This window comes from Chiloscyllium plagiosum, unplaced genomic scaffold, assembly GCF_037043375.1.
Source record: "Chiloscyllium plagiosum isolate Xiang-an unplaced genomic scaffold, Cpla_swu_hap1 HiC_scaffold_9, whole genome shotgun sequence".
Taxonomy (NCBI): domain Eukaryota; kingdom Metazoa; phylum Chordata; class Chondrichthyes; order Orectolobiformes; family Hemiscylliidae; genus Chiloscyllium; species Chiloscyllium plagiosum.
This window is the reverse complement of record NW_028270147.1, coordinates 37,938,308-37,951,178: the sequence shown is the minus strand read 5'-3', so window position 1 is coordinate 37,951,178 and position 12,871 is coordinate 37,938,308. Positions and strand designations below refer to the sequence as shown.

General features: G+C 40.6%; 1 protein-coding gene across 2 annotated transcripts in view; it reads left to right on the top strand.

Moving 5' to 3' along the window:
• The window catches only part of slc6a9 (solute carrier family 6 member 9), a 244,093-nt gene that overhangs the window by 220,617 nt on the left and 10,605 nt on the right, over nucleotides 1-12,871 (top strand). For both annotated transcript variants that reach the window (XM_087990556.1, XM_043699069.2), the window contains 4 exons: nucleotides 2,021-2,258; nucleotides 5,562-5,696; nucleotides 6,346-6,445; nucleotides 10,980-11,080. In XM_087990556.1, the coding sequence (XP_087846682.1) occupies nucleotides 2,021-2,258; nucleotides 5,562-5,696; nucleotides 6,346-6,445; nucleotides 10,980-11,080 (574 nt within the window). The remainder of the gene's footprint in view (nucleotides 1-2,020; nucleotides 2,259-5,561; nucleotides 5,697-6,345; nucleotides 6,446-10,979; nucleotides 11,081-12,871) is intronic.

Sequence of the window (12,871 nt, the reverse complement as noted above, 5' to 3'; positions counted from 1 at the left end):
GGAATGGCAATGCTAAATTGCCCAAGGTGTCTAGCAATGTGCACGGTAGGTCGGTTTGCCATGCGGGTGATAGGGTAGGGCTGTAGGTCTGGATGGGATGCTGTTTGGAGGGGTGATGTGGACTTGATGGGCTGAATGGCCTGTTTCCACACTGCTTCCACAACCACCAACACCGTACCCTCCCATCCTATGGCACCCTCCCCTGTAACCGCAGAATGTGCAGTACCTACCCCTTCACCTCCTCCCTGCTCACCGTCCAAGGGCCTAAACAGTCTTTCCAGGTGAAGCAGCATTTCACCTGTACCTCCTCCAATCTTATGTATTGTATTCACTGCACCCAGTGTGGCCTACTCTACATTGAAGAAACCAAATGCAGACTGGGTGACTGCTTTGTGGAGCATCTCTGGTCAGTGCACAAGCATGACCCCAACCTTCCCGTAGCCGGTCATTTTAATACAGAGTCCTGCTCACATGTCCACGTGTCTGTCCTCAGCATGCTGTAGTGTTCCAGTGAAACATATTGCAAACTGAAGGAACATCTCATTTTCAGATTAGGCATTTTACAGCCTTCTGGACCTAATATTAAGTTCAGCACCTTCACAATTGTGAAATTTTAACTGTTACATTCTGTTATCATGTCCTCTCTCCCCTCCCTCTGTCCCAGACTGTCTGTCCTTTCAAGTCTGGCAGGAGACATGCTTTTGTTCTGCCATTCTCACAATCCACTCACTTTATCTGAACTATCAACATCCTTTCTCCACCAGCACCCTACACACACTACCCCCCAGCACACCCCCAAAAACTGTAGCATAAATGCTGTCCCCTCCACACTTCACCTCAGCTCTGATGAAGAGTCATCTAGACTCGAAAGGTTAGCTTGCTCTCTCTCCATGGATGCTGCCTGACCTGCTGTGATCCCCAGCATTGGTTGTTTTCAGTCCAGATCCCAGCATCTGCAGTAATTTACTCCATACTCGGGATTCTATGATTCTAATAACCATATTTTTATGATTGTTGATGACAGCAGACAACAATGTGCTAATTTTACATGTTGATATTTATTCCTAATATTATTGTAATTCATTTATTCGTTGCAGATGTATTTCAAAATGAATAATCAATGATTGGTGCATATTGTGCTTGAGGCTTTTATGCATATTTTAGTGTATAAATTTAGAGCTGTTTGGGGAAGCAGATCTGAAAAGCAATGCAGGTGCATGCAGTGAATTATCCAGAAAGTGCAAGTCATAGACCAATTTAAGTATCACGTTGTTTCTCCCCTCTTGATCCCATCGATATTCAGGTTACGCTACTGCTGCAGCCACTACTTTTGGCAACTATCCAACGTTTGCAAGCTTTTAACTGACAAGCCTCCCTAATGAGGCCTGGGCCTCTGAACAAGATCACCAAGCAATGTGCTTGGCTGCATTCACTCACCAGAGCTTTCTGCTTTGACAGCTGAAGTGGATTGTTGATTTTAATTGACATCCTTAAATGGTTGTGATAAGTCACTCTAACTGAGATCTCTTCTCAATGTCTCAGTGTTATTTGGACAAGATTAAGGAGTGTGAAGTGTTATTGATACTTTAATGATCTTTCAAATTGATATTTTTATATGGGTATTGGAAAAGCTGTTGTTTTAAACAAAGGAGAGTTTGTGAATTTTTTTTTCTCTGAATAGTACAACATGTTATTGGCTCACTGGTTATGTATAGAGTGGACATTGGGTAAAAGGGGCCTGAGGTAGCATGGACATTATAAGGGGTCATATTGAAGGACACAAACAGCCATTAAGATAGCATGGAAAAGCTAAAGGGCCAGTTGGAGTGATTCTATCATATCTGGCAGAGAACTGCTAAAGACACTGCTCCATTTCAGACCCTCATTTAAAGTGTGATATAATAGTAGTTAATGGTGCGTGAAACGTGCTTGATGCTAAATTCTCTCATTGCTTTAATCCCTTAAGTCATACTCATAATCTCACTTCCATCTGTTACTGTTTTTCTTCTTGCTGCTGCAGGGACAGTATTATTATCAGTATTACCAACTGCGCGACCAGTATTTACGCTGGGTTTGTCATCTTCTCCATTCTTGGATTCATGGCTGCACATCTGGGGGTCAATGTGTCGGAAGTAGCAGATCATGGTCCTGGACTGGCCTTTGTGGCCTACCCAGAAGCCCTGACGTTGCTGCCGATCTCACCCTTCTGGTCCCTTCTCTTCTTCTTCATGTTGATTCTGCTGGGATTGGGTACTCAGGTAAGTGGCATTTGACACAATGTTCCCTTGAGTAGCAGATTTCAATTAGAACAAAGAATAGACAGACTGATGAAAACTGCTTTGGATAAAACACCCTGGGGGCAAGCCTTCAGAGTATAGTTTTCTTCTTTCTCTTTGGTTTTGTACACTTCAGAAACTTCAATGAAATTCAATGAGGTGACTCTACTTAAAAATAAACCAAGGCTGTTTTGCATGGTTGGAGAAGAAATGGTTAGATCTTGTGTTTTGCATGAAATCAATGGTCCAGTCTTGAAACTTGAAAGCACCATACGTTGTTGTAAATTATGTCATATAATTAGCAAAGAAATTTCAAAACAGATTAATGAGGTTTTATATTTTGATTAGAGAATAGTCATGTGCATCTTGGAAAATATCATAAATAGGGTTGAAGCAAAGGCATATACATAAATCTTAGCGTATAATCTTATAAATTACTAAACAAAATGATATGGATTAGTAATACCTTAAAAGGACTGTATAGAGGTATTTACAATTATGAAAACTACTATAGAACAGGGACAGAGCAAATGTTTTCACTTGTGGGGATAGGCAAAATTAAGAGGCTTTCAACAGAAGATCTAAAAGCGAAGAAAGAAGAAACGTCTTTGCCCAGAGAGTGGTGGGAAGAGATAGTTGTTGAAACAAATAGTGTGGATGTATTTAAGAGCATCTGAATAAGTAAATGAGGGAGCAGAGAATAGGGCTTTATGCTACTTGAATTAAATGAGAAAGCATTGGATGAGACCTAAGTGGAGCAAAACTGACACTGTGGACCAGTCAGGATGAATGGCCTTTTCTGTGTAATATAATAGGTGCAATTCTATGTAATAAATATCATGACTTCATTTTCAAATAATGCTTTATTTTTCATGACATTAACCACATCTCATTATTATTAGGATTGCTGTTCTCACATGATTAAATTGTTTTAAGATAAATTTGACATTAATATGATTTAAGAATTGTTGAAGACATTTACATTCTCATCATAGAACAAGAAACAATTCATCTTCATAATCTAGCACTTTTGCAATGAAATATTGTATATTCAATGGTATATATGGAAAATGTCTTATGACTGAAGGAATTGGTGTATGGTGAATTTACAGAAATGCCTTTTCCCCCTTGGGACCTTGACTCAAATGCATCCCAGACAGATGGGATGGAAATCTCTTCTGTTTGGTGGTTTGTCAGTGGTCAAAGTGATGCCTCGTGTGGAAAGTGGAAATGTCAGACTGGTATAATAGGGGTGATTTTTTGACATTGAGAATATAAGACATGAGTTGGGAAAGTGTAGGAAACTTTACTGGGTAACTATTCCATGCTGTTGTTGACCTGGGAGCACTTAATGCTGACATTGAGTGTGAAGAGTGAAAAGAAGTGAACACCCCAACACTGACAGCCCACGCCTTAATGAGCGCAAAAAATTCACCCAATTTCTTGTGTTTTTTTAAAGATCATACCCATGGGTAGCCTGCGATACGATATTTATACAAGCCAACCAGGTAACACATCATGAGGAAATTAAAAGAGTGTTATGTCCGTTGGATTCATGAATTGTATAAATATTGCATTATGCTGCTATTTATACAATGAAGGTGGTGAGAAATGTCAGCCCTTTCATTGTACAAAATATTTTTGTTTTCATTTTTTTATTAGCCCGGTACTTTATTTCCATGGAGATGGAGAAGTACCTGACACAACTTGTCACGCTGTTGTGAAAGATTCAACATGGCTGTGCAGATTAGGGCATCAGCCCAGAGACTAAGGCCACTTTCATTGCATAAAAAAACAAATTAAACCGCCCCAGGGAGGAAAAAAACTTATACTGCAGTACCATTAACATGATGCCTGGGCTGAGTCACAATCAATGTCATTAACATCTCATCAATAACCACACAAAATTTTACTCACAACCAGGTTCCAATATGATTTAGATAATATATTTTCAAATAGCAATATTATGTTTAATCATTTCTAACCACCACCTGAGAGTACACTTTGATACATATAAGATTACATGTTGGCATCTTGTAGTTAGTACTGAGGTATTACCAGCTTTTTTCCCCCCATACAGCGGAATTGCTGGAATATTGTGTCCAAATCGGGTCAACATACTTTAGGAAGGATGGAGAATCCTTTTCTTTACTAGAATGAGACAAGAGATGAGGGATTTCAGTTACCTAGAAAGACAGAGAAGTTTAATAGAGGCATTGAGAATCATGACGGACTTTGATAGAGTGACTTAGGAGAAACAGTTTTCATTGGCAAATGGGTTGTTACCCAGCGATGCAGATTTACAACAATTGGCAAAGGAACCCAAAAACGAGGTGAGAAATTATTTTATGTGTATATTGATTTAAAATGTACTAAGTGAAAGGGTGGTGAAGGCACACCGAATTGTGACTTACAAAGGAAAATTAGATAAGTACTTGAACGGGAAATTGCAGAGCCAAGGGAAAGGATGGGAAATGGGACGAAGTAGATAGATTGTTCAAAGAACCCGCATGGACATGATGGGTTGAATTCCTTCCTTCAGTGCTGGATTAATATAAGAATACCAGGAATTAAAATGCACTATATAATCTGTTTTATCTCATTTAAAATGCAGTTTGTATACATAATGTATAGCATAGGTTGCTGTGAATTATGTTATATAATGTAAATTACATTGAATAATGTACTTTATACTAAAATGAAGTTAAAATACAGTATATGGTATCAAAAATACACTATGTGATATTTGCACTATTATACCACATAGTGTATTTAATTATATTCTGCAATTTATATTACACTGCACAGTATAAAATTTTCCTTCATAAAACTTAATAGTATCTGTGCTGTATAATGTAATTTATGTATTTGTCACGTTGCAATGTATATTGTTCCATATAATACTCCACTGAGGACACTTATTTGGTAACACTGTATTTACATAACTCAAGTGTGGTGGATGCCTGAGCTGCAGCAGCTCCAAGGATTAATTAACCATTTTACACAGAAGAGCAGTCCTTAGTTGGAAAACCACACTGTACACAGGAAGAGTAAATACTTGTGAGATTTGACCCAAGGATTCAGTTTGAGGTAAATTACTCCCCAATTAGTCACTACCGAAATACTTCCAACCATCTATTGAGAATACATCGTCTTTTTATAAAATGACATATCATTTTGAAATATGTGCACAATATTTAATATATAATTTACATCAGATAGTATACCATATATGGTATAGAATAACTTGTATAATAAATAGTAATGCTTTTGTTTCCTTCCTAGTTTTGTCTGTTGGAAACATTGGTCACTGCAGTTGTTGATGAGATTGGCAGTGATTGGATTCGTAGGAAAAAATCCTATGTGACGCTGGCAGTTGCCATTATTGGCTTTCTTCTGGGAATCCCACTAACTACCCAAGTAAGACTATTGAAAATGTGCGTTTGCCATTCGGTGCTTTATTTCATTCATATTAACAGAGAAACATGACCACATTCAACAACTTATATTAGAAAACGTAATTGGGCCTAGTTAGAAATGGTTTGATTCATCAGATCTACTCTCATGATTAGTTTATTCCTTAATATATTTTAAGGCACATTTCATGTAGCAATAAATCATCCGTTTTTTCCTTTACAAAAATGAGTTATGTTTAATCAGATTATTTCTTTCTTTAAGACTTTGCAATTTTTTAACCACATGCTTAAACCTCTCTTAATTTCTCTGAGTAATTTGTTCCTGTATCAGATTTTAAAACATTACATCTGTGTCTAATGTTTCAAATATGTTCCTAATATGCTCAAATGCTCTATGAGCCCTTTCGTTCTCAATTTGTGCAAACGCAATCAAAAATGTTTTAAAAGGAACATCTAAAACTAAAGGAAAGTGTGTCTTATTATCCAATTTAATTAAAAGCTAATTTGAAATGTATTAATTGTTATATAGAGTAACTGTGAAGAGGTACTACTTTCTTAAAACAGATACTAGCTATGATTAAAACCCACATCTCAAGAATGGATTCGTTTTTATAGAAAATATTCATGTCCTTTTTTCTGTCTGTCTGCTGCAGGCTGGCATTTACTGGCTCCTCCTCATGGATAACTATGCAGCCAGTTTTTCACTGGTTGTGATTTCCTGTATTATGTGTATCGCCATAATGTATATCTATGGTAAGTATCAGTGAAGAATTATGCTGCCACAGTGTGAACCAAGATGATCTCAATAGACTGAGCATGACTAGCAGTGCACAGCTGGTATTGCTTTGGAAACTGGAGAACTAAATATTGCTCCTTTTCAGACAAAATTGTATTAGATATGCAAAACTATCAGACGCGATGGATTGAATGGTCTTTCTCAAAATACAGTTCTTGGATTCAGCTGGTGTCCTTAGCAAAAGCTAACTTTGTTGGCACTATGTATGGTAGCATCTGAACCCACCAATTGCATTGCTATTCTGCAACTGATAGAAATGTAACATTCAACTTTCTCTGAGAAGATACAAAAGGATTCTTCTTATATTCTACTAACAAAAGTTAACATGTGAGAACAGCAGATCCACTGGTCTGTCTCAGTACATCACAAAATAAGTACTTAACCATTTCAAATAATGTTGCAAACTTACAAATGTTACGTCCACATACATGCAGCTATTTTATAACAAGAAAATATATGTGAACAGGAATCTGCAATAAATTGCATCACTCGAAATGCTTTTTTTTTAAAAAAAGTCATTTTCAGTAACTGAAATACATGTTATTGAGAAAGGACTTTATATAAAAGAAATAAATTGGTAAAGAAGTATATATTTTTCTAGTGAAATCCTTATACATACAAGAGCAATGCTTAGGCAGAAAACCACCCTGTACACAAAGTTAAAAATCACACAACACCAGGTTATAGTCCAACAGGTTTAATTGTAAACGCACTAGCTTTTGGAGAGGCACTCCTTCATCAGGTGATTGTGTCGTATAACCATCTGATGAAGGAGCGTCGCTCCGAAAGCTAGTGCTTCCAATTAAACCTGTTGGACTATAACCTGGTGTTGTGTGATTTTTAACTTTGTACACCCCAGTCCAACACCGGCATCTCCAAATCATGACCCTGTACACAGGAAGTGTAAGTACTTGTGGGTAAATACTTAGTGTTTTCTTCAAGCATTTTAGACTCTTTTAAAATAGTTTGGCCTTGATGTAATTGATCAGAAGAGAAATTGTTAGCTGATGACAGTACATGTAATACTGACTATGTGCAGTGTACAACTCCTGTAGCCACATTGTCTCAGCCTGCTCCTGCCCCACCAAACTCATCTCTGCATACCTCAACACGGTCCTGTCCCCCTTAGTCCAAGAACTCCCCACCTACGTTCGGGACACCACCCACGTCCTCCACCTCCTCCATGATTTTCGCATCCCCGGTCCCCAACGCCTTATCTTCACCATGGACATCCAGTCCCTGTACACCTCCATCCCCCATCACGAAGGACTCAAAGCCCTCCGCTTCTTCCTTTCCCGCCGTACCAACCAGTACCCTTCCACTGACACCCTCCTTTGACTGACTGAACTGGTCCTCACCCTGAACAACTTCTCTTTCCAATCCTTCCACTTCCTCCAAACCAAAGGAGTAGCCATGGGCACCCGCATGGGCCCCAGCTATGCCTGCCTCTTCGTAGGATATGTGGAATAGTCCATCTTCCGCAGCTACACTGGCACCACTCCCCACCTTTTCCTCCGCTACATCGATGACTCTATCGGCGCTGCCTCGTGCTCCCACGAGGAGGTTGAACAGTTGATCCACTTTACCAACACCTTCCACCACGACCGCAAATTTACCTGGACTGTCTTAGACTCCTCCCTCCCCTTCCTAGACCTTTCCATTTCTATCTCGGGTGACCGAATCAACACGGACATTTACAATAAACCGACTGACTCCCACAGCTACCTAGACTACACCTCCTCCCATCCTGCCCCCTGTAAAAATGCCATCCCATATTCCCAATTCCTTCGTCTCCGCCACATCTGGGAAGTTATGCAAGATGGGATGTGTGGACAATGGAAAATTCACACTGGTATAGTAAGAGATGCTTTTCTGAAGTTGGTGCAGTTAGAGGTATTTCATCATGCATTTAGCAAATGTTGTAGCTATCTTTTGTGTCAGTTATATGATTTTATATGTAGAAATTTGAAACAAAATTATAAAATAGTTATATCACTGCACGAGGCCATTTTGACGATTAAACTTGTGCTAAAGAGTAACACTCCCTTGTCTTTTTCCTGTAGCTCTGCAAATTCTCCTTGGATGATTATTCAATTTCCTTTTGATAGCCAACCTCTCAGGCAGATATGAACCGTCGTTGCTTTAAACAAACTGATCTCATACTGTCATCTGTATTTTTGCCAATCACCTTAAATCAACATGCTTGGGTTCTCAACCCTGGCATTATAGAGTCATAGAGATGTACAGCATGGAAACAGACCCTTCAGTCCAACCCTTTCATGCCGACCAGATATCCCAACTCAATCTAGTCCCACCTGCCAGCACCGGGCCCATATCCCTCCAAACACTTCCTATTCATATAGCTATTCAGATGCCTTTTAAATGTTGCAATTGTACCAGCCTCCACCACTTCCTCTGGCAGCTCATTCCATACACGCAAAACCCTCTGCATGAAAACGTTGCCCCTTAGGTCTCTTTTATATCTTTCCCCTCTCACCCTAAACCTATGCCCTCTAGTTCTGGACTCCCCCACCACAGGGAAATAACTTTGTCTATTCTTTGAACAGTTCATCCACTTTACCAACACCTTCCACCCCGACCTCAAATTTACCTGGACTGTCTCAGACTCCTCCCTCCCCTTCCTAGACCTCTCCATTTCTATCTCGGGCAACCGAATCAACACAGACATTTACTATAAACCGACCGACTCCCACAGCTACCTAGACTACACCTCCTCCCACCCTGCCCCCTGTAAAAACGCCATCCCATATTCACAATTTCCCCCCAGACGTGATCGACGATGCTCTCCACATCCCCTCCACTTCCCGCTCCTCCGTCCTTGAGCCCCGCCCCTCCAATCGCCACCAGGACAGAACCCCACTGGTCCTCACCTACCACCCCACCAACCTCCATATGCATCGTATCATCCGTCGTCATTTCCACCACCTCCAAACGGACCCCACCACAGGGATATATTTCCCTCCCCTCCCCTATCAGCGTTCTGAAAAGACCACTCCCTCCGTGACTCCCTCGTCAGGTCCACACCTCCCACCAACCCAACCTCCACTCCTGGCACCTTCCCCTGCAACCGCAAGAAATGCAAAACTTGCACCCACACCTCCCCCCTTACTTCCCTCCAAGGCCCCAAGGCATCCTTCCATATCCGCCACAAATTCACCTGCACCTCCACACACACCATTTACTGCATCCACTGCACCCGATGTGGCCTCCTCTATATTGGGGAAACAGGCCGCCTACTTGCGGAACGTTTCAGAGAACACCTCTGGGACACCTGAACCAAACAACCCAACCACCCCGTGGCTCAATACTTCAACTCCCCCTCCCACTCCACCAAGGACATGCAGGTCCTTGGACTCCTCCATCGCCAGACCATAGCAACACGACGGCTGGAGGAAGAGCGCTTCATCTTCCACCTAGGAACCCTCCAACCACAAGGGATGAACTCAGATTTCTCCAGTTTCCTCATTTCCCCTCCCCCCACCTTGTCTCAGTCCCAACTCTCGAACTCAGCACCACCTTCCTAACCTGCAATCTTCTTCCTGACTTCTCCACCCCCACCCCCACTCCGGCCTATCACCCTCACCTTAACCTCCTTCCACCTATCGCATTTCTAATGCCCCTCCCCCAAGTCCCTCCTCCCTACATTTTATCTTAGCCTGCTGGACACACTTTCCTCATTTCTGAAGAAGGGCTCATGCCTGAAACGTCCATTCTCCTGCTCCTTGGATGCTGCCTGACCTGTTGCGCTTTTCCAGCAACACATTATCAGTCCTGTAGCCACTTACCAAAGAATTGCAACTAAAGAATTGCAGATGCTGGAAATCGGAAACAAAAACAGAAATTGCTAGAAAATCACAACAGGTCTGGCAGCATCTATGGAGAGAAGCAGAGTTAATGTTTCAGGTCCAGTGTCCCTTTTTCAGAACAGGGAAGGTTCTAAAGAAGGGTCGCTGGACCTGAAACAGTAACACTGCCTGCTCTCCACAAAATATGCCATCTGCTTTTGTTCCTGTAGCACTTAAAGCAGCAAAGTGATAGCATCCAACAAAAATCTGGTTGGGAAACAAAAATTGGAGGATTGGAAGTTTACTTATTTCGGTAAAATTATGTTGTGCCTTCTTAAGAAAAGTGATTGTCTATCTGTGCGTCTGTGAGAGAAAGATGAAGAAAATCTGACAGACTGTGCTGATTACTCATCAATTTTATATTTAGTCGGTGTCCAAGTTACAATCAGTGAACTTCAGAAAGCAGACTCAATTGACATGCAAGCACAGAGATATTCCAGATTCAAATTGGATTTTTGTTTTATTAGAGTTCAATTTTGAAAGCAGACACAAAAATTATTAGCATAGTTGCTTACAAATTTATCCTTCACAAGTTTTAGGATGGAATTTAATGCATTTTTTGCTTTCATTGACTGATGATGCAAATATAACATAAAGAAAAAGACTATTAAATCTCTTGTTTCAGGACATCATAACTATTTCAAGGATGTTCAGATGATGCTTGGCTTTCCACCTCCAATCTTCTTTCAAGTCTGTTGGCGTTTTGTGTCACCCAGCATTATATTTGTAAGTAATTGTTATATTTTTAAGAAATGTTTTCAGAGCCAGTGTGAAGTACTTCCTCATATTTTCACTTAGAAATGATATTGGTTTTAAATGCTTTGAGTTTACAGTCCTGTCCTTTCACTTCCAAAGCATGGATTCTATATCCAGACTCAAGAGAACAGGTTTTTTTCTTTAAAGCCTTTGAGGATATAAGAAGAAATGAATCATGTGCTGAAATGAGGTCCCACATAGTTGCCTCCTTACTTCACAAATTTATGTGTAAATTTGGAACCTCCATAAAAACAGAAATGGACAGAATTTTCAATAATTGGCATTATTTAGATAACTACCCAAATGGATGATTGGTTTAGGAACTGAAAAATGTAGTTGTAATGCAGTGGAGGCAAGAGTTACCTATTCCATGGTAGATGACTGGAGTATATTATTGAGATGGAGTAGGAAACGTTTGACCCCAGATATGTTTTGACCTCCATTATATATACCCAGTTTACAAATCCATGATACTGACATTGGATATTGGAGTGGAAACTACAGCTTTTCCTAATCTTATTATATCTAAAATTGACCTTAAATATGTGGAATAACAACTGTTTAATGACCTCACTGTAGTTTGTAGACAGTTCCTATATAAGACGATAGGAACAGAAATTAGGCCATTCAGCCCATCAAGTCTACTCCGCCATTCAATCATGGCTGATAAGTTTCTCAACCCCATTCTACCACTTTCTCCTCATAACACTTAATCCCCTGTACAATAAAGAAGATATCTATGTACATTTTAAATATACTCAATGACCTGGCTTCCACAGCCTTCTATAGCAGTGAATTCCACAGATTCACCACTGTCTGGCTGAAGACGTTTCTCCTTATCTCTGTTCTAAAAGGTCTTCCTTTTACTCTGAGGCTGTGTCCTCAGGTTCTAAAAATGTGTTGCTGGAAAAGCACAGCAGGTCAGGCAGCATCAAAGGAGCTTGGCACACCCTCCTCATTCCTGAAGAAGGGCTGATGCCCGAAACATCGATTCTCCTGCTCCTTTGGCTGCCTGACCTGCTGTGCTTTTCCAGCAACACATTTTTAAGCTCTGATCTCCAGTATCTGCAGTCCTCACTTTCTTCTCGGGTTCTAGTCTCTCCTACCAATAGAAACATCTTCCCAACATTCACTCTGCCCAGGCCATTTAGTATTCTGTACATTTCAATTAGTTACCCCCCCTTATCCTTCTAAACTCCATCAGGTACAGACCCAGAGTCCTCAAACACGCTTTATATATTAAGCTGTTCATTCCCGGGACCAATCTCATGAATCTTCTCTGAAAACGCTTCAGGGCCAGTCGGTCCTTCCTGAGCTATGGAGCCTAAAACTGCACACAGTACTCCAAATGTAGCCTGATGAGAGCCTTATATAGCCTCGGAAGTACATCACTGTTTTTATAGTCAAGTCCTGTCAAAATAAATACCATCATTGCATTTGCCTTCCTAACTACTGACTCAACCTATATGTCTACCTTGGGAGAATCCTGGACTAGAACTTCCGAGTCTCTTTACATTTCAGACTTATGAATGTTCTCCCCATTTAGAAAATAGTCCATGCCTCTAACCTTCCTACCGAGGTGCATTACCTCACATTTTCCCACATTGTACTCCATCTGCTCCTTCTTTGCCCACTCTCCTAATCTGTCCAAATCCATCTGCAGCATCCCTGCCTCCTTAATGCTACCTGACCCTCTACCTACTTTTGTACCATCTGTAAACTTAGCCAGAATACCCTCAGTTCCTTCATCTACATAGTTAA